Genomic DNA, 23,663 nt, shown 5'->3' with positions numbered 1-23,663 from the left:
TATATATATATTCTAATTTTGAATACGAAATTAAGAAGCTAAGGATATATATATATAAAAAAATGATCGAACGTTGTGCTGTTTGTTTCATGTATTCGAACAAAGATTTGTTTTTCAATTAGAAACCTTGATATTCGAGTTTCTTAAATAACTAGGCCATGATGAATCATTTAGCTTTATAACTTCCTTCTTCTAACTGATACATTAACACAGCTATGCAAATTCAAAAATACTATGTATGCCAAATTTGTACAATTATCGAAAATGATTCACGCGGCTTAAATGAGTATCGAAAGGAGGATTTCTGCGTTTAACCTTTAAATCGAATATTTCGCCAAACGTATACTCGTTACTTTCTGCATTTCTTAAATTATCAGATTGAGTACCATAAACCACTATTACTAGAAGTATGAAATCAAAATTGAATATTCAAAAATTTCATGTAATACTGTTCAAACAGATAGATTCAAGGTTATATTGATTTAAAGGCCATACGAAACCAACATACTCTTTGATCAATTTCGACTATATTGTCGTATTTTACTTAACCATGGGGAGAGGCTAAGATTAGACAAAAAAAAAAAAGAAAAGAAAGATACAAGGGAATGACACGTGGAAGACAATCTACATTCGGGGGATACATACTTGCTCTTCCAACCATTTGAACAGCTCGCACGCCTTTCCGGAATGTGGCCACTGCCCGAAGGGAGGAGAACCAGAGCTGTTAGTCGTTATACCAAAATAATGTGAACCTAAATACTGGGTGGAGGGGCAGGTGGTAACAGGTAAGGGGGAATTCACGCGTTGGTCTCCACCGATTTATCACGTAGTTTTATAAATATTCATAGATATCTCGAAGAAACTACATAATATAGTACTGTATATATTATAGTATACATTACTATATAATATACTGTATATTTATATTCATATTGTATATTATACTGTATATTATATTGTATATTATACTATAATATAGTATATTATAGTATATTGCTATATACATTAGGATATAATTTACTGTAAAACGTGACAATCGATAAAGATGTGTTCAACATTGTTGATTTAAAGCATCATTGCTTTAAATCAAATTTCCGTCTGATATGGGGACTGGAGCACAGAGAATACACAGCAGGTACGTGGCCCATATTGAGTTTACACAGTGGCCGATGATATTCATTTAGTCAGAGATCGTATTCTCTTTCAGACTCGACTAAAATATTAAATATCACAATGTCGACGTTATTGTTGTGATGTCAGTGAATGATATCAAATATGCGCAACATGTGAGGGGAGAATGAAGTATTTTTAATCGGTGTGTTCGATAAACCCTGGGCATCGATTATCATCATCCGTGTAAATTTAGAACTAAAGGTGCTTACACCGGTGGCATTCACTTTGCAAGTATTTCACTTTTGGTTGGTTCGTTGTAAACTACAAATGTCACGGTTATAAGTACTTTTAAAATTCTCTTTTTCACACAGGATATATACACATATACAGGCACACCTATGCACACAGATACACTCACACAAATGCACCTAGGCGCGTATGATTCGCTTTCATTTCATATTAAAGGGACGCAGCAGTTTCATATGCAATTTCAAACACAACCTTCCCCACTATTGCAAATATATTTCCTCTGTTGAAACCACTTATATAATTCATAAAGATGTAGTTTGTTGCAATGATTCTGGTTAATTATTTTCAAATAATTCGTAAATTCTTAGATTTTCCAGATAATCCCATCCTGCTAACTTGTACTAAATGTATACATATATTATATGAAGTAGTAAGTAAAGCGTAGCTTTAATTCTATCTAGTGTTAGTTAGTTTTAAAATGTGAGGATAATAGGCGGAAGAAAGATATAAATATATATTTATCTAGCTGCTGGTTATAGAAAGATTACATGTGTATTTAAACTCAAGTCTATTTGAAATGCTGTTGTTTCAGTTAATCTGTCTAATCAGAAAACAAACATGTTTCTAATGTTTCGCATGCAGAAAGATAGAAGACGACAGTTCTGTGTTGAACAATGATGCAGAAATTGGAATGTAGAAGAAAATTCCTTTTATGAAAGAAAGAATAAACTCATTGGCCAGAAATTAAAGAACGAGAATATAGATTTGGTCATTGTTACGATAGAGATCGTTGTAGAATTTACAACCAATTGTACCTATAAGTAAAATGAATTCCTCTTTTTCTAAATAAATAAGTGTGAAAACTCAGTGACCAAAGATAAGAAGCAAGAGATACTGTTTGTTTAGGATATTTATCAATAATTGCAAGAGGAAAGTAATAGAGAAAAATATGTGGCTATAGTGCAATATATGTGTACTTGTTATCTCATTCGAGAAAGTAAATAGAATTTACGAACAGAATACAACAATTTATGAAAACAAAATTCTAAAGATAAAATTATCAAATAAAATTCCATCTTGGAAAGACAAAGAATTCCCTGCAATAAATGAATAAGTTTTTTTTATAAAATGTTAAGAAGTGACACAAAAAGTGATGTTCTTTCATTTCTACGAATGGACCCATCTTACTAACTAAAACTTGTGAAAATTTTCAATTATGTTACTATAATACTGCATATTTTTAGTATACGAAAGATAGCCTCCAAAAATTGCAAAAAGAAATCTCAAACAATTTTACAGATATTTAACAAACTCCCCAATATTTAATCAACTCATATGTCAAACCAATCCGTAAATCGACAGATGCTCGATAAATTCGTGATAATCCAAAAAATTGAGAGAACTGTTTAAAAAACGAAACAGTCACATTTAAATTGCAAACATAAGAAAAATAATGAAAAACAAGATTTGATATAAGCACACCGAACAACGGTAAAGAACGATAGTCATTGGCAAGCCTGAAACGAGCAAATGTTCTTTAATCAGTGAAAAGTAACAGCCAGGAACGTGTAGACACAGAATATACGATTTGATAGAACGTGCTTAGCAAAAATTAGCATATCTGCGAAAGCGACGTTTTCTTAGTGAGAACTGAAGCGATAAGTATTCGCATTAAACGCAATCCTGTACATATACGACGTGTGAACGATGTTCGTTCAACTTGAAATTGATGTTGCTGCTTCGTTCGAGAAACAATGATCGCCAAATATGTTAGCTCTAGCAAAAGCTCAGCGAGAAACAATACGAATCGAACGATGTCAAATTACAGAACGTTGAAACACAGGTATCGTGGAGTAAGTGCGTGTGACGGTGAATTACTTGGAACATCGAGATTTGCATTCGTTTGCATCACTTACGCCAGCTTACCTGGTTAAACGTAAATTCAACTGAGCTCTGATTGAGTCAATCGTTTCTTCGTTTAAAAATAAATATCGCGCGAGCACGCGAATAATATTTATATAAATATAATATAAATAATATCATCTAGTATAATAATATAATTTATATCAATAATATTTATATAAATATGCCAATTAGACTCTTATATTTATGTATCTTAGAGATTTGACTCAAACAGAGAGAATTTGTCAGAATAATGAACGTTTTTCGTGATACGTTGCCCCGGATCCGAATCTGTAATTTTCTTTCACGATTATTCTGACAAAATTGTAGATACGGTTCGACAAAGGATGTGCATTAGGATGAACAGGACGGCAAGGAAGGTACAAAGACGCGTACCGTCGAGGCAACTGCTGTAGGCAGTGTTTCCTTTCACCATGCCGGTCTGCATCATCATCATCCCCACATCTGTAAAAATCGAGCAGTCGGCCCGGACACATATTTGTCAGTAAACACGCAAGGATAGTCTACTGAAATAACTGGTAAATGGTTAAGGGAGGAGCGCCGGTTTAAAAAGGGGCTGGGCTAGGAACCAGAGATAACCGTATGTATTAGATTAAATTAAACATACAAGGGAATCCTACGAATTACTATTGAAACGTTTGTACAGCGTGTTCTGGGGCGATGAAACGAAAATTTCATATAAATATAAATTCAAGCGTCTTATTTACCGTACTGCACTTCGTTGAAAATTGATTGTAGTTCTCAGGATTATTCCATGGTATTGTGACAAAGTAAACAGCTTTATCTCAACGCTTTAATGTTAAATTTAAAAGAGAATATCAAAAGAAAGCTTATAAAAAGAGAAATAGCGAATAAAAATACAGCGTTCAAAGGAAACAGTCCAACTCAAGATTGCGCGACTGTAAGTGGAATAAGCGTCGCACCGTATAATGCCAGACGTATCCTCAACCTACAGTAGCGAGCGTAAGTAGAAGGAGCGTCGATCCGTATCATGTCAGACATGTCCTATAATCTGCAGTATTTCTTTTACATTGTCGAATTGGAAAAATATATTTTTCGTATTTTGAAGCAACACAAAATATAGATACAAATTTTTAACGTTGTATTATTATACGTATAATATTGTTATATATAATTATTATATAACAGTACTTCAGAGAAATCATCAGAAATCAAGTTGAATTTGATATAAAAATTTTCCCTATTTATACGTTTATGGTCTTTTTCTCTCATCAATTTTTAACACAATTTCTTTTGTGAACCTACATTTATATGAAGTTTTCACTTTATTTCTGAGTGCAGAACATGTTGACAAAAACACGGCACATTACGAACTTCGGTAATACGTACATACTATATATATATTTTTTATATATATTAGTTATATATATATAGTCATAATTCGTTGATTCATACGTGAGAATACATAAATGTGATAAAGATTATCTATATATATACTTTATTTCCGTATCTTCGTTCTTAATCTTCACGTATGAATCCAAGAGTAACGGTGCTATATTATCATCTGCAAATTTCTTTTCAATTTCCACGATTTACCTATAGCCAGGACAAAGGATATTTAACAAGGTGTACAAAAATAAACTACAAAGCTCCTGAAATATTATTTACCTCCGATGTATTTCTCTCCACCCACAAATTTTCTAGCAATTGCCAAACGACATTAAACATGAACATTTCTCCGTAAAACCAGATAGCGGAAGAATTCAATGAAAAAACGTTGATTGCCCAGGGTTTAAGATTTAACGTAATGAAAGTTGAATCTTGTACAGACCTTTCGTTCGGATGATTTCAGATGAACTGAATGGTACGTGTGAGTAATGATACGTTGTGTGACATCATGTGAACAAGTAGAGTTTACAGAGACTACGTTTACAACGAAATATCGATCCGTGGTTAATTTGCTGTATTTGTGAAGTTTTAGGTAAATTATTACCAAAATTATCACCAAAAAATACCTATGGAACTCGCTTTCGCAGAAAGCGAAACACACGTAGGTTACGTTTTTGATGATATAAGGTCGGAGTAGAAGCGCAGAAGATACGCGGGATTAATTTACGATCAATCGAACCTACCGACCGACAGAGTTTCATCAATGACAGCTGGCACATTGAAAGTTCTCACACGATCGAAGAGAAAATTTTTGTTTAAAGTAAACAGCGATAGTGATTTGAAGAATTGGAGAGAATAGAATAGAGATAAAACAGATAGACAGTACAGACAGACAGAAAATAGAGAGAGACAAAAAGAGGGGAGGGCAAAATTGAAGGATATATTTAACAGAGAAAGAGAGAGAAAATAGAGAGCGAGTGAACTTTTGTACGAAGCTGTCGTATCATCAAGGCGTAAAATAGTATTCGAATCGGAAACTAATCATGCATGCAAGGCGAGCGAGAAGGGCACACACTAGAGTGCAGACTAAATTTCCTCGATTGGCCAGGTGGACATGCGCCAACTGACAGAACTATAAAGGGGTTACATATCACGTGTGTGTCAGTGGTATTTCATTTTTCACGTCACGCTATTCGACTGGCAATCAAACAAAAAAACACATTTGTCGATTAATATCGAGCCTCGAACGATCAACAAATTTTCAATCGAAAGGCTCTCAAAAACTGTTCACGATCATCGCGCGAACGCTAGTGAACAGGCTTCTACACTCTTCGTAACTTCCAAAACCGAATCTTAAAAAATGTGCGCTTCGTTTGATTCAATAAAGAATTCCATATAGGATATCGAGTTTTCCAACACAACGAGAAAAATTGAAAGCACGAGAACGGAACGGAGAACCGTGAAAAACGAATAAATACCCAACTGTGGCATCGCAATCGCGTCGAACAGTGTCTCTGAATGAGGATTAAAGGTGCAATCATCTCATCGCCATTGTCATCGTCATAATCATCACCACCACCGCCTTGGCGTATATATGCAAGATAATGGTTAAAAAACTCGAAGGCATATATATGTACACATAATTAAGACACAAAAAGACAGAAATATGCAAAAAGGCAATGATTATAGACAAAGAAAAAGAGGGGACGAAGAATGAGAAAAAGATATTGGTATCAGGAGAAAATAAGTAAATAAATGGAAACAAATACAATATAAAAATCATAATAATTGTAGATAATAATTGTAGAGAAAATAAGATCGAAGAATTAAATTTCTTTTCTATTAACACATCAGTGACCGATAATTTTATCGAACACTCAAAATACCATAATATATAAAATATGACTCTGCGATTAAGATAAGATCAAGAATACGGAAAATTTAATTTGAAATATTATATGTTGTGTATGACTTATTGTTATTAACTAAAATAAATGCACGGAAATCGTTTCTTCCTCGGAGCCACTGATTATTGACTTGCATGGCTTTGTCTTAATATATTTATCGTAAAAATGTTCATATAACTTCGTTTTAAATTAAAATAGACAACAAAATATGTAATTAACTTTATACTACTACATTCTACAAGAGATGGTATATATGGCTTGTTATATTTATACCCAATTATCATACGATATTGATATACCATAGAAAAACGTCAGTGGTCGTCAATATGTTAATGAAGATAACAGATCAAAATAGTCTCAACAAAAATAAAAGAGATTTTTAAGAAAAGGAGAGATAGAAGGGAGAAAAATGAAGAAATGGGAAAGAAAAAATTATGGAAAGAAAAGAAGGAAGACATAAAGGAAATAGTCATAAACGAGATAGTAAAGACTAAGCGAGCGAGTGTGAGACGTTACCTAAGTCCCGGCCCCAGGAGCGCTGCTGCTGCCCCACTAGATCATATATCACAAGAGGATGGTCACAACCATGTCACTTTGTTAATTGTCGCGATAATTACTGCTACGGCTTTCAGTGGCAGAAGGACACAGAGAAAAAGAAAGAGGAAAGGGCGAAGGAATCATGGACAAAGAGAGCTTCCTGTGTGATTCGTCTGGTCTTATAACATTAGTCTTATGTAAAAGTCGTTAAAAAATCTCTCGTTTTTTCTTTTTCTTTTGCGAGTCACACGAAATTCCTTAGCTTGGATCCGCATTGCTGTAACTGATCTTCTATGGAAACTAAGATTCAATATCCTGGTGTGATTCGCAATATATAATATTCGATACATTTAGCGCGCTCTATGTACACAGAGTAATAAACGTTAATTATTACATATGTAATATAATGTAAAGTTCAATAGAACGGAGTTTCGATTAATAAGAAATTCGATAGCAGAGAATTTCAGCGAGAATTATAAATTTATCGGTAAGGGCTATCACTAGACTAGAAAGACTTACAATTTTTGCACTTGCACTTCTTGATCAGAGTTTCGTCTTTTATATCCTCGTGGCATGCTTTGCAATAGAACCACGCCCTGCAAATATATTTACAGTAATTAGTTACTTCGGAAAAATTTATGTACAGATTGTAAAATAAAGAATGGATCGAAAAGAAAGCTTCTCCAGTTTGGCTTAATTAATTAATTAATTGCTTGGTGTCCTCCGGAGATCGAAGACAAAATGAAACTTTAGCTAAAACTATATCTCCATGGATAAATTTCGTTTTAATTTATTTTATTCGCTGTTTTTATTATAAAACAATTCTCACCGTTTCACTTCGTCGGCAGATTGAGCAATGAAGAATCCCTGAGTATTTGCTACGATCTTGGCACCACGTGGATTAATTGATATCTTACTATCGCAGCCTCCTTCGCCCTTTATCTCGATTGCCAACAGCAACAGCTTCAACTTCGTGAAGCATAACCTAAGACGAAGCTTTGCATAATATTCTATGTTCTTCAATAGTATATGTATCGAAGTCATAGTTACTCTCTTTACTCATAGATAAGAAACATTACATATAGTATAGTGTTTTAAGGAGAAAATATATGTGCTTAACAAACAAAGCAAAGCATTTATATCGCAAACTAAACATTCAGCATTAAATTTTAATATTTTACATATTTCGAAGACAACTTAAATTCTATGGTGACTTGAAAGTACAAAGTAACATAATGTAGTGTATAGTATCATTTACGTTGGTCCAAATCGCAATAGATTCCATATTCTAAACATCAAACATAAAGAACAATATGAAGCACGATAGCTAATAGATAACTAAACGTATACGCACAATGTATTTATTAAATTATTATTTAACTGTTATACTTGAAATCATTTGTAAATATTTTAATCTAAAATTCAATTAAAATCCAATAACGTGACATGTAAGAAATACTGTAAAAAGAATATTATAGTCTAATTTTACGGATTTATAACTGTGAATCTTAATTAATATTTTACAGTCTAAGATTAAGTTGCCAAATTAACTGAACATTACTATTTATTTACATTTATTCTACTTGTATAAAAATTCTTACAGTATTTCCCGGAAAAGCAACTGCTATATAATGATTAATAGTACACGTTAGTCTAAAAGGATAATTACTAGCACGAAAACAAATCTTACCACAAAATATTCATACATAGATATTTTTGTCTACATTTATCACAAGCTTCCAAATACCACACATTTTCTTCAACGAACAGTTCATTTCAAGTTTCTTCTCTATTGACTACTTGATTTAAATTTCGTTCCTTTTACACGAGCATTTAGAAACTTCTGACAAGTTGGTAAAAGTTTCACACGAATAGTATAGAATGTTGGTTATAGCGTGATTAAACACCCACAGCATTACAGAGCGCATCAAGTGCATATACTTTTACTTTGTGAAAAATTCCCCTAAAAACTTATTTGAAAATATACATTAATTTCTTTCCTAATATCGTGATATCAATGAATGTAGAACGCTCTATTCTGCCACCTCGGTAAGGAAAGAGACAGCAAAAGGGACATGCAAAAGCAAGCAGTGGAATAGATAGGTTGAGAAATATTAAATATATTCGAATCATGCGAAGACAGAAGAAGTCTAGTGCTGTCTAAACTAATATGCTATAAAATATCCTACGCTAGTCGAAAACTCGGATAAGAGACCAACTAGTGTTGTTGTTGCCTTTAAGCGCAACGCGAATAATAAATGCTAAATGGCGCAATTATAATTAAGAAATGCCTAGTATCTAATAGTACTCGAGTTTAATAGATTATATTACGTATTCTGGCACACGCAAAATAAATCGTGACAAGACACCAGACATGTGCAAAACTAACAGATTTACGTTAGACTAGACCAATAAAACCCTAAGTACGCATATAGCAAGTGCTGAGTAAACTAACTTTTGAAAAATGGTGCGGTCTTGTTAATCAAGACTAGAAAATTCGTGTCAACCTAACATTCCAATATTTTTATCAAAATTCATAGTTTCATTGTAACTTGTAGTTGCAATGCATAACGATTAACCTTCATTCATTACACAAGTGGTATACACTCTGAAAATGTAAAAAATATAATTTCTTAATTAAGATAAATTACGTTATACGTATATTTTAGTTAACAATAAGAGTAACATTGTTAGGTTTAATTCCTCTGTTCGCAATATGCTTTAGGGATCAACTTAAGTTTATTATACTTATACGATTATTTAATTATTCATAAAAAGTCCTTATTAAAATATTTTAACTACGTTTCCATTGATCACTTCGATTCTTCATTATGTACAACTGAAATTATAAAGTATAAAACTGTTTCTTTTTTTCATTTCAATTTTAATATCATAGAGCTTTGATAATGTTCAGCATTAGTAATGGTGCATAGAATAAATGTAGTGCAAAAATCAGATAAAGGGATATAACTGTAACGAAGTATAAAGACCAACGCCTCTAAGGATTCAAAAATACTGTGTTACAATAGCAGCAAGAGTGTACATAAATCAATGACGATTTATATAATGAGTTAAATACTGAAATCTTTTCGTTGATAAATTTGTAGATCAAGAAATTTAACTTCGATGTTCGATAAGGGGAACATGAAATTGATTTTGACAAAGAAAAGAAGTTCGAATAAAGTAGCAGAGACTCTGTAAACGGAAACAGAAGACTTTGGGCCAAAAGAAAGGAAGTGCTAAGGGGTGACACGGAGAAGGAAAAAAGAAGAGATACTATAAAAGAAAAAAGGTAGAAAATGAAAGAAACTCGTGGAAGAAATGTAAAGAGAAAAACACACAGCAGTTTCTAAAGAAGATGGTAAAGATCAGGTACAGAAAGGACATCTGAAGAATGGTAATGAAAGAAAGAACAGAATGGTGAAAGAGGAAGATAAAAAGGAAAAACGAAATAAGAAAGCGTACCAAGATGGAGGAGTAGAATAGCGACAGAAGAAATAGTAACTGGTATAGTAGAGATGTCTAGAAAAGAAATAAGAAAAGTACAAAGAAATAGGCAAAAATAAATTGGGAAAATGGTGACAGGATTAAAGAAGGAAAGAACGACTAATGTGAAATAAAGTAAATAATATACCAAACGAGGTGCTTGTATTTGGCAGCTAAATAGAAAAATCAAAGAGGATATATGATAATATATACACTGCTCAAAATAATTACATAGGTAACTATGAATCTTTCTATTGCTCTGGACAAATAAAAAAAAATGAAGTCTTATATGCAGTTTGATATTTGTTATTTTTACGATACTAAACGTTGACTTTATAACAATATTGAAAAAAACAAATAGACTCAAAAAGTGAACATACAAATCAAGGTGAGGTAGGTAACGATTCTCCAATTGTTTTGAGCAGTAAAGAAGAGGAAGAAGGTGGTAAAGAATTGGATATAAAACAATACAGAATAGGCGTAAGGTATAAGAAATGTCAAAGAATAAGAATTAAAAAGAAATGTACTTAAAATAACTGATTGCTTTTTGTCGGCAAAATTCATTATATTGTTAATAGAATTTGTGTGTGTGTAGAATATATTAAGAAATGGCCTACTTGGGAAGTAAAACTGCGAACTCGTTCAGGATGTTTTCTATAATTCACGTGACGTGTTACACATTCAAAATTCGAAATTGAATGTATGCGACTGATATAAAGTAGAGAGCAGCAGGCATGCGTGTACAACGAACGTGTTTTGTTAAGAGAAGATTAGAACGCTACAACTAGGAACACACACTATAAGAAGAATAAAAATAGAAAGAAATCCCGTCTCCACCCCTAGAAGAAACTAATGCATAAAATGTCAAAAATATATACTAAGTGAAATTGAATTAATAGAATGAATAATAAATTTCGTTATTTTATATTGTACGAAGCTGTAAAGACGTCACTAAAAAAACAAAATACAATCTTATAGAAAGTATGCAGATTTCGTAAAATAAAATATTTTTTAATATCTACAATTTAAATAATATATTAACGAGCACATTTATCAATTAAACTTTAAACTTTCTAGATCTATTATATTTTCGTACTATTACAGCTTTATATTTACCTTACCTATATATATATATTTGATACTATATATTTCACAAATTTATATTTTCAAACAAGACTTCATATTAATATGATGAATATTTTGAAAATTGCAAAAATATCATATCTTACTAGAGAAAACAAACGAACATTTACAAAACATTTACAATATTTGCAGAAATTTCCTTCTTTATAAAATATTTTCAAAAACTATCTATACTATTACTTTGTATGCTTTAGAAAGTAATATTTACATATCAAGATCTTAAAATATACACTTTTTCTAGTCGTCACGAAATCTGCATCGATCTGGCATTACTACTACTACAGTATAAAAAGGATTGGTGCAAAATTGTTCCAACAAATCGGTGGCAAATACCAGCGAGCTGGTTAAAACAAAAATAACAAACGTTATTATATCATAAAACGATTCTGCCCAACGTGGTGTGAAAATTTTCCAAAGATACATTCAAAATACCAAAAGTACCAAACAAAACAAAAACAAAAACTACGGCTAGCCAAAAGAGACTCCGGTAGAAGAAAAAACGTTTAAAGGATCAAAAAATAAAACTGAGGTGAGGGGTGACAAATTCTAATCGCGTACGAATATAATAGTATATATGTACACGTTCCACAACGGAGTATCAGAGAAGTACATTAAAAAAATGTGCGAGATCAACAATATAAACAGGCAGAGAAACAAAATCTCGCACTATAGTGTCATTTTATATGTGTGTACATGTTTTGTATATTTTATATGTTGTTCTATACAGTGGCTCGTAAAAGTATTTCGATCATAGAAGACTTTCATGTATATACATATATTATGTCTGTTATAGAAAACATTTTGATATATCGTTAACACTGTAATATCACACGACTGTCATGATTACGTCGATAAAATTTAAAAGCAATTTCAAAATGTACATAGAAGAATGTACAAGACATTTACTGCTAATGTATATACAGCAAAAAGTTAGTATAGAAATGAACAGTCATCTTGAACATATAATAAGTCTTAAAAATGATTCTATTGAATATTCATTAAATACTTTTCATTTTTGTGAAATATATACTTGCACAAAATTCAGATTCTTTCCAAAGAATACTACCAATATAATCATGATAATCATATCTGATTACGGTATTTACAAAATGTTCAAATGTCTTATATAATGCACATAATGTATTCATAAAGAGTTCTCATAAGCGTTCGAATACTTTCGTAAACCACTGTACGTACACATGTGTAATTTGTATAAGAATCGGTAAAAATTGATGAACGTATCGTTACGTTTACTATGTCCGATGCTACATGTTCGTATATAAGTAACGTATAATATGTTTGTGTATGCATGATGTTGTCGATATTGACATGTACTGCAAATGTATGACAACCAATGGCAGCGAGAACTTACTCGCTGGCTTGGGGAAATGTCATCCCGGTAAAGGACGGGGAGAGGGTTTCCGTGTACATCTCGCAGCCCGTGCCCTGCAGGTAATCATTCTGCCACGCCTGAGTATCCGGCGACTGAAACACCAACCAATCAAGCCCCACGTCATCAAACCTTTCAAAATCTACTAGATACTGACTGAGACCTGACACGAGGAGGGACGCTGACCCGTGGTCTGCATCTCGTCGTGCAGGCAAACAAGGTTGAATACATTGTTTCGCACGATTATTATCACGTCATGTCAATACGCCAGATTTATAATTTCTCGAGCAAATGAATTCATCGATAACAAAGACGATACGAAGTTGCAAAGGAACGGTCTAATTATCTTAGCTTTCTGGAAAAAAAGTTCGATTAACAGGTTTAATATAATATTCTACGAAATCTAGCTACATTTCTTTTTTTCATATGACCTGTATGTAATTTGTAATATTTGAAGTGTGTTTTATTTCTTCGTGTTTTTCTTGATGGGCAGCAAAGATGGGAAGAGAAGTTGTTTTGCGCTGAAATTTTGTGTTTCGTTGATCCTCGCTGGATATATTCCAAATAAAATGAAATATGAACGTAGAACTAACATTATCCTCCATAATTCGTGACAGATTATGATGCACAGTTCGATCGTGTACGATCTTTGTTAAAATATAGCTCCTCGTAAATTGTACACCTAACCGCAATTACGTTGACTGATTGCAAGTCATCTGTCGCTCGTGATAGGCCGACATTGGCGATTGAATCGTTTGTAGTACTATAAGCACCATTTTATACACGATTGAGCCCTAAATCCCGTTAGCAACAAACAGCGCTCTTTTTACCGACACGACGCGTAGAAAATTCTGTTGATGTGTAAGTACCTTCGATCCTGAAGCATAAAATTGTCTTTCAAGACTGATCGAATCACTAGCGAAATCGAGATTACACCTACTAGCTATAGTTCCTAATGCTTACCTATTATCCAGTTGCCGTTAATGCTCGTTGTTGTTGCAAATTTTCATTGTACGTGCGATAAATTTTCGAATCGGACGATACCATGGAATATTAATCTTAATAAGGAATAAAATATTCATAAATGTAAGATATGAGTTAGGTTTGATGAAAATTTTCCAAATATAAGAAACAACTTTCAATTCGGGATGATTATTTGCAAAACCGTACCCTTTATGTATCCGTATTAAGGGATCAAATTTTTCCATACCAAATATATTTCGTCGTTTGCTTTTTGAAAACTTCAGCACTGATCATGTATTCTGATTTGAATAAAACTAAGAAATTTTCGGAAGCGACGGAGTTGTTTAATTTGGCTTCGGAGTGGTTCATATATTTAATCTAACGTTTACGATACTTAGATACGTTTTTGACTTTTCGGAAAAAGGTTACCACATAATAAAAAGCTTTCCTTACAGATTCGTTCCAATAGTCGTCGCATTTGTACAAGAATTGGATACGATCAGTTATTCAAAATAATGATATATACGCACGCTTCAATGTTCTTTCAAATTTCCAGATTCCAGTTGTTATTCTAGCTTAGAAAATAAATAAAGTTTACTCTGTGGAATTTCCTAACTAACTTTGATCCCTGATTTATATCTTGAATCGCATTCTTCATACTAGACAAGAAGAAAAAGGAACAGAATAACATCTATTTATTTCTTCGACCACTTAAAATTATTTTAAAGAGAAACGTTTGATGTGTCGTGTCCTTTTAGTCCATGGTACCCGATCGAATTCATATTACACGTAAAACTTACAGAAAAAGAGTGAAAAATACAGAAACGTTACTGAAGCGATTAGAGGTGGCTTACATCGATTAGGTGTAGAGCACAGATACGTACTGTACAATATACAGTTAATACGTTCATTTAGTATAGATACAGATATAGATATAAATATATAGATATAATCCATATAATGTATATAGCGGAGTGGAGCGTAGTGAAAGACATAGGCGAGGCGAAGCTTTATCCCTTTTTTTTCTTTCCGATTCAAGAGACTGTGAACCTTTCTCGAGTGATTCCGCCATCGTTACGTGGGTACAAAAAGAGCGTGAACTGGTCGACCGAATCCATGTTGCTCTGAGACAGGGATTGCTGCGGTGAGAATTCTTCAACCAACTATACGTGCTTTTCTGAGAGGCTTTTTTTAGCCGAGCCATTCCAGATTCTACGTTCATTAAAGTGAATACTCCGCGAGAAAGGAGAATATTTACGGAGCCAAGAAACCTTCACAACTAAAAGTCCATTGGTATCTTCGACTACCGCCGTGAACATCCTGTTATCTGTATCTTTTGATAAAGCTACGACCCTCAACTTCTTAAGAAAAATTTTTAATATTTATATTACATGATATTAATATTATATTTTAGTAATATTATTTCGATAGAAAGCTTGGATCAAATAAAAGTTACTGTTCTTGTTAATTATTTAAGACAGGAACAGAATTGTTATCAAGAATACGAGAACTCGAAGCCAAAGAAATATGTGAAAGATATATGAAACGAGTAACATGTTACATTATATATTTTTCAAATTTATCTTAAGCGATTGAAACTAGCTGTTGATTGTATCTTGTAGGTTTTGTTCGATTTTAATATACCATGAGGTAGTTAACCGATTTAATTTTTAACAATTTAAACAAATTTAAAAAACCGTCTAATTATTTTTACTGTTATGGAGAATTCATTTAACGAATTTAGTCGTAAGCATGGAACCCTATATTTGAAAATGCAGTTACGTGCGTAAAAATTTGTAATACCGTTTCGATGTTTTTAGGAAAATAAGTACCTTAATTCGAGCCCTCGTTAAAAAATCATAGCAATGTGTAACGTAACAGAAACTATGAAAATACGATATGAAACAACGAAACTACATATTTCTCGAATTTGGCAAATTATCGGGAGTGCTACTCGATCACTTCTCGGTATATTAGTAATTAATTATAGCAAAAATAATTCAAATTCAAAAATAATTCAAAAGGAATAAAGAAGAACTAATCAGATCTAATATAAACTGATAAAATAGTTATCGTATTTAGTGAGTTGTTAATAGAATACGGAGAAATATAATTATACAACGACTCCACACAAACGAGCGGAACCACAGAATCTCGTCTCTTGAATCAGATATGCAGGTATCTGTTGGATGTTGGATTGGTCATGGACTTACTCAGTGGCTTTGGCAAAGGGCATTCCAATGAAGGTAGGGCTCAGTGTTTCGGTGTACATCTCCATTCCAGTTCCACGCAGGTAGTCATTCTGCCAAGCCTGCATATCGGGTGACTGGTACCAATCAACCAACCATTTCTAAATTACACACGCTCCTATGCATGTACGGATTCGCGCGTTTGCTCACAGTGACACAAAAATTTCACATCTTGATATTTCGTTCTTTATTCAATTTGCGTATATTTCGTATTCGACATAGCCAGAAGATAATAATTTTCCAACAATAAACATAGTGTCTAATATATTTTTGAAGACTATGAATGTGGAAATAGAAAATAACGTTGTTGCCGATCATCGGTTATATAAAATCATGAAATAAGAAGCGATAAGGATCACGGGATCACTGTGAACAATTTAACAGTGAAAAACCTAAGGAACCTTGTTCACACATGCATAGATGAAAAAATCGGCAGATTTTCAGTCTGTCGTCCGTAGAACGACATTCTACTGACCGTCTTGAAGGAACGCATGGCGAAGAGATTGGCCATCATCGTGCTGAAACCCGGCGCTAGACAGGACTGTGCGATGAAACCCAGCTTCAATTCAGCTAGGCAAATCACGTCGTCGCCCTGTTTCCAGTCCCATGATGGAATGTTTAGTAAGTAGGCCTACAATGGAAAATTATAAATCACCGTAGTAATGTTTGCCATGCACCGTGCTTTTGTAGGATTTAATAAGTTTAACATTTATTTTAACATAGTTGTACAATCTGAGCTGTCATGAATTCTGATCGTGCAAGGCTATGTAGCTTGGTGGCATCATTTTTAAAGACAATTGTTATTTGAAATTAAGGAACTATCAATATTTTTCAGAGAAATTTTATAAATTTACAACAGCGTACTTTTGGAAACTTGAATGACTTTTTGGAAAATATACACCCAAAAATTTGGGCTTGATTCTAATATTGAAAGTTTATAAAAAGAAAACAAAACTGAAAATAATGTAGCTCGCCAAATGTTACTAGAACACTAGTATCAATGTACCCGTTGGATACAGAAGATAGAAAAAAAAAGATATAAAGTATGTTCGCAGATACAGAGGATACAAGAAGAATACCAATAATTACTATACACAAGAAGTGCTGCAGGCCAGAGCTTTCGTGAGTACCTCGACTTTGTGGTCATACCTCACAGCTACGCTCCGCCCCCAGCTCGCTCATCAGGGGGTGGCGAGCTAGATAAATTGCACTGTTGGCTTTTAATCGATTCATTCGGAAAAGGTGTAGAGATTACAGTCTCGATTCTTTCGACCTTAAGAAATTTTATTTTCCAGCCTTCTCTTCTCGATATCAAATAATATAAATATAAATTAAGCAAACTACATACAAAAATAAGAAACATTTCAACTATCACTAAAAAAGGAAAGAGAAACTAATTGCAAACGCAACTTTACCTTTGTCGTACTAAAATTCGCTTAGAAATAAAAGTTTATCTAACGTGGTAGATTAGAAAGTATAAAGTATCTTCGTAAGTTTTCCATAAATTTCCATCGTCCAAAGTTTAATTAAAATACCAAAATACGTCATCACGATGAACATTTTAATAATGTTCAATAATGTAATGTTTAATAATGTTCAAACAAAGACGTTATATAGTTGAGACAGGAACATGAATTATGAATTATCAAACGATTCGTAGAAGAAATACCTTGTTGTGATATTGCATTAATTGAATGATAACGCGAATGTCATCCGAGTAATTCTTGATGGAGATGACACGCATGATGTTTGCCGCGTCTTCCGCATCTGGATCTTGACAGTACTTGTTCGCCAGTACCAAACACGCATCTGCCTCGTGGACCTAAAAAGGATCGAACCATTTTGTTCTACGTTGCCTTTTTAACGGAACAATGAATCGAAGAAGGTGTATACGTATTTTGGGATGGGGTCGATGGTCAGAAAGCAATTGCAAAATAGAAACTGCTTTTGAACAAATTTGAAACTAAGAAATCGTAGCGAAAGAAAATCGTAGCGCAAAACTTAGTCTGTTTGATCGGTTTTATTCAATGCGAGTATAGCAATTATGTAGATAATATCAAATGTTCAATATATTGCTTTCGAATCTGGAATACAACCTAATGAATGTTCAATAATTAGGGAATAATTAAAAAAGTAAAATCCGCCATATGCGCGGTATAATGTGGTTTTCTAATCAAGTAAAATGTGTCGGGGTAGAAATGAAGGAAGGAAGACAAAAAGAGCATGGAACAACTAATCTCTGATCACATTGAGTATGCAGGAATATGCAGCTACGTCTCAAAATTTCGTTGTAAGCGTTAACTAGCAAATGGTACTATGCGTCGTAGACACGTGGGAACAGATGCACTTTTTCAAAAATCGACGTGCTTATATTTAGAAAAGAATCTTCAAAAATGAATATATTTTGTTAAGAATTTTTATTGATATCTTATTAATATTGTGTATTAGACTGAAGATTTTTATGCATTTATAGGAAATTTAAAAATACAAAAATGTGTAGAATTTACACAATATGCAAGAATATATAAAATACTGAAAATACTCATTTCAACATTTCAAAATATGAGTTTACATAGATATTCGAGCGCAATCTAAGTATGATATTATACAAATATAATTGCACGTACCTCCGACGCATTTTAAAAACAATAACAAAGTAGGAAAGCAAATTGTTGCGACATTCCTTAAATACATGTGAATCAAACGACGAATCGCTAAAATTCATGGTATCAAAGTAGTGTCAACATGCTTATCTACTAATCTGATGTAAATTTAATCGTTGTAAAAGAAATATTGTACAAATAGCCAAGCATACTATTCTGTCATTTTTTTTTTCTTAATGCAGAATCTATATGATATACTTAATAGATAATCGTGACTCACTGTTATAATGGAAAACTAAGTCTCTAACAGAAAGTAAATTCTTAGAAAGTATAATTATTCACTTAAACTCCATTCACAAGCACTTACCCACCTGGATTGACACGTAGACACGACATGGTTGTTATCCAAAGGTAGTAAACAACCGTCGAGAGAGTCTTTTTCACGCAATTTGACGCAGACGACAGAACGTATGCATGTTAACACGCGTTAGAAGAGACTAAGAATATTTCCTTTACGAGATCGAACATTTTTTGCTGATCCCTGGCGAAATTTGATCGAAGAATCGAATTTAATTGCAACGATACATTGTACGGAAGATGTTCAAAATGTTAATGTTCGTTACGAAACTTTTACCACGAACGTTCGTGAAGTATCGTGTATGTTTGTTCGATTAAACTTGTACGAGCTATTACATATTGACGGAACACGAAAGCAGATGACAGCATAGAAAGCGCGTCAAAGGGATTCCATGAAACATCGTCAATGTGCACAGAAGGGAACATACAGGCAACAACCATTTTGGAACAACAACATTTGTCCTTTCGCAGAATGTCAATTTTCGAACGACTACTAATTATTAGAAGCAGCAACCATGACACTATATCCTCGTACTTTTTGTGATTAATAATATGACGATGACTAAAGCAGCATCTAGAATACAACATGTCTCGTTTTAACTATCATTCACATAATAAAGTAGGGACCAAATGAGGGATGGTTCTAATTAACCTCCGATTTTTTTTTATGTGAGTGTTTTTATGAACGTAACAGAAACTTCATTCAATTCTACATTTTCCAAAAATTAGTCTATTAAATTTCCAAAAATTAGTCTTATTTTAAAACATTTGATATTTTCATAGAAAAATATTCAAGAATTTAAGAAATCAAATACCATTGACGAGAGTTTGAAAATATCACGTGTTAAACTTCATACGTTGTTACATACGTTATTAAGAAGTAAGATGGTTTCCATTATCTTAGAGAAAAACATAAAATCAGATAAATGGAGGAAACGAAATGATGTAACGAATGTTAGAATCTTCCGACTGACCATCAAGTTCGGAGTAAAATTACAAATGGTTTGGGAATGTCAATGATACTGAAAATGTAATATTTATAAATAAGAAAATGGGTAAAGGGAGTTAAGTGTTAAAGAAAGTTCGTAAACAATGGAAATTTTAACACACATTGTCAAGAGGCATAAAGTTCAAAGTACAAGTATAATACTACGTCATGGAAGCTGCTACGACACAAACGGAGGAATACGGCAATTCGATGATCCTGTGGATGTTGAGCACAAAGATGTATATCTATGTACATATATATATATATATGTATATATATGTATGTATGATATGACCAATTAATCTAAAAACAGTGGAACATTTTTGAGGCAATTGAAAATACATAAAAATTCTTCACAACGAAATATCAGAAAGAAATTTCATAGAATTAGTCCTTTTAAATGCAGTGACTTTATATCCTTTAGACAAATTTTACAGTGTCTCGAATAGGACACCGATTGTTATAAGTAGTCGTGAATAAATTACGGCATTTTTTGCGGCATTGAAATCCATTTCACTGAAGTCCATTTTATACATTTTCTACATAAACTTTTTCATAATTTTATTTTTATATTAGTTTTCCGCGCAGAATCGAGAAATCTCGGCTAATATTGACTAAACATCAACTACTTTTAATTACACGCCTCGGTAAATGTCGAAAGTTCAGTACCAATAATCGGTATTTTTTATTTTATTATTTAACCTATGCTTATGTAGGTAAAGGGGGTCACTTTCATAAAATAATTCTAACTAAAGTTCAGGCAATTTGTAGATACTATGAACAAACATTAAATAAAAAATGAATCATAAAAATTGTCCTCGTTGTTATTATCATAAACTGACACAGAAAATAGAATAGGTTACAGATTGAATGCTTTTCGCCAACGATACGTAGCCCAATTTTCATCAATTTTGTTACTACTGTGGTCAGATTATACACACAGATTATATATATGTGCACAGTGGCATTCGCCAAATAATACACAAGTTGATACAAGTCGGTGTAATTATTATAGGTTTTGTCTTGCATGTTCAGAAGAGATAGGGAATCGAGGATTATTATTTGATTTGAACAATTAGAGTATCAGACTCACCTTGACCCTTTGCAGATCAATGGGGTTCATGATGGTCCCCTGAAAGAACTCCACGGTGGTGAAGTGCCGTTTGAATAGTCCCTCCAGCTCGAGATCTGGTGGTTTCCTAAATGGCACGGGCCCGACAAAATGATACGTTTCTTTTCATAAATAATGTTCACCTCAGATATCGGTGGACGCCTTTTTTGCGAGATTTCTCGCTGAGTAGGCCGCCAGAGATGGGCGGAGATTCGACTTATAATGTAAGTGGTATAAACGTAATAATGCTGTCGTGTTTGTCAGACCTTCGAGGAACAGCAGCCATCTAAGCTTCTAAAGGCTTTATCGATACATTATCTACGTTTCATCATTTGAAAAAAAAAAAGAGAAATTAAGTACACTTCCTCGGAAGTCAAGGATATACGATATATATATATATATATCATGTAGTATAATAGATCTAAGTAAGTCTCTACTGCACGCTGATTCGGCTCCATAGCTCATTACAGCATACCATGCAGTCACAAGCAATTGCTTTCTACGTATAAATCGTACATATATGCGTGTAGTATGTACATACACCAACATATATTATATATATAAAGTGATTTTTATAAATGATTAAATGCGGTTCTCTGCGTAATCTCGGAATATATGAAGAAGCATTTTGTTTGAAATATTCGTTCCTAAGAGTGATGTCATACGATAAAAACGACTGTTTCATAGACGATGACGAGGATAAGAATATTAGTAAATGGTGAGATAGATATACATTCTTTTAATGATTTCTAGAGTAACAACAGCTCTTGAGCTACAAGATTGTTCAAGATAGAAAATATATCAGAAAGAATGTAATTCGTGGTGGAGATTGAAAAATAAATCCTTGAATGAAGCAAATTATTCCTTTCAAGGTTTCTCTGTAAAACACCCTCGATGAATTCTTAAAGTACTTCATCATATTTAATCAATTATTCCAATTGTTCGTCGTTACATGACACCACAAGGAAAAATCTCATACCTGGATCCCAAATAAATAACGGTCAACCGTATAATTAGTCACATGAAATAGAAGAAGAATAGAAGGAAGAAAGAAGGTTGTAGAAATACAAATCGAAAGAAGTAAAGAAGAAGATGTATAAACCTGGCTACAACTAAGAACGCATACGTTTTTTATGTACACTTCCATGTCGTGAATTAAAATACGCATAACATATAGACATCTATATATCAGACATCTATATCGTTCGATCGATATAAGATTAAATTGTTGAGTAAATAACCGCGCAAAAACCTAAAAAACTACAAGGAAATAAGAAGCATGAGCTGCCACGCAAAGAGGAGATTGGTATTAGGTTGTTTGATTTGGCGGAGGTTTTCGTGTGATGGTTGTTTTAGGGTTCGGGATACCTTGACACGCTCCAGGTCCACAGCATTCATCATAGTGCCCTGAAAAAACTCCACGGTCGTGTAATGCCTCTTCAGGAGACCCTCCAATTCGAGATCTGGCTCTTTCCTGGAAACACAGATCACTCCTTACGACAATGACGATCAGACCATCGTGTTCGAACAATCAAAACCGTGCATCGGCGCACCGGGTGCCCTTGGCTTCCCCTACTTTGTACATTTCTCTGTGCATTCAGCTCTCTGTTGACAATGAAAACAGTTAACCTCGAAAATTCAATCTTCAATTAATATTCGTATTAACCCGAGTGAGGGAAATTCCGCTTTGAAAATGAAAAATAACGAAAATAAGCGTCAAGTCGACAGGGTCTGATCGTCTTTGTTCGTATAACCGCTGGAAAGCTAATATAATTGGGAAACCTACAGAAATCGGTGAGCCTACACTTACCCCAGTTGTCACATCATTATAATACTACAAGTCATGGTTATTCTCATTTCATGAAAATCATCGATATCGCATGACATTGTTCGATATGACTGCTTATCGGTAACGATTACAGTAGCAGACTTACTTAATTTTGTATTGGTTAACGATTAGCACATATAATACATCGTGATATTTAAGGTAATTGATTGTGAAGAGACATTAAGATGTAATTTTGATAGTAATTGGATTTGTATTGTACAAGATCGATCGCATATTTGTATTAAGTTATTCGACAATTAAGATTGGATATGGAAAGAAATGTGTCATCCTGTATAATCGTATAATAATCTGTCTGCAATGTACATAACACTATGCACGTAGGAAAGTACACTGCTAAAAACAATTAGGGGATCCCACTTTGATTTTTATATCGCTATTTGTATCTATATATTCTTTCGAATATAATGCGTGTCTAATAACGATCGTCTTAAATTTAATCGTTATT

The 23,663-nt window shown here is 33.3% G+C and overlaps 1 protein-coding gene across 50 annotated transcripts in view; it reads right to left on the bottom strand.

Moving 5' to 3' along the window:
• The window catches only part of LOC117204883 (calcium-activated potassium channel slowpoke), a 106,035-nt gene that overhangs the window by 21,575 nt on the left and 60,797 nt on the right, over positions 1 to 23,663 (bottom strand). For 11 of the 50 annotated variants that reach the window (XM_033442718.1, XM_033442702.1, XM_033442710.1 and 8 more), the window contains exons 8-16: positions 21,352 to 21,457; positions 17,980 to 18,132; positions 16,786 to 16,941; positions 13,081 to 13,193; positions 7,909 to 8,064; positions 7,599 to 7,675; positions 7,059 to 7,094; positions 3,661 to 3,729; positions 646 to 696 (exon numbers count right to left, since the gene is read on the bottom strand). In XM_033442718.1, the coding sequence (XP_033298609.1) occupies positions 646 to 696; positions 3,661 to 3,729; positions 7,059 to 7,094; positions 7,599 to 7,675; positions 7,909 to 8,064; positions 13,081 to 13,193; positions 16,786 to 16,941; positions 17,980 to 18,132; positions 21,352 to 21,457 (917 nt within the window). Of the gene's footprint in view, positions 1 to 645; positions 697 to 3,660; positions 3,730 to 7,058; positions 7,095 to 7,598; positions 7,676 to 7,908; positions 8,065 to 13,080; positions 13,194 to 16,274; positions 16,388 to 16,785; positions 16,942 to 17,979; positions 18,133 to 21,351; positions 21,458 to 22,737; positions 22,844 to 23,663 lie in introns of all 50 variants that reach the window. The other 39 variants (XM_033442723.1, XM_033442724.1, XM_033442734.1 and 36 more) reach the window with 15 other exon arrangements.

The sequence above is a fragment of the Bombus bifarius genome, unplaced genomic scaffold (assembly GCF_011952205.1).
Source record: "Bombus bifarius isolate JDL3187 unplaced genomic scaffold, Bbif_JDL3187 scf7180000007984, whole genome shotgun sequence".
In the NCBI taxonomy this organism is placed as follows: domain Eukaryota; kingdom Metazoa; phylum Arthropoda; class Insecta; order Hymenoptera; family Apidae; genus Bombus; species Bombus bifarius.
The sequence above is the reverse complement of the archived record's forward strand: the minus strand, read 5'-3'. Positions and strand labels throughout refer to the sequence as shown.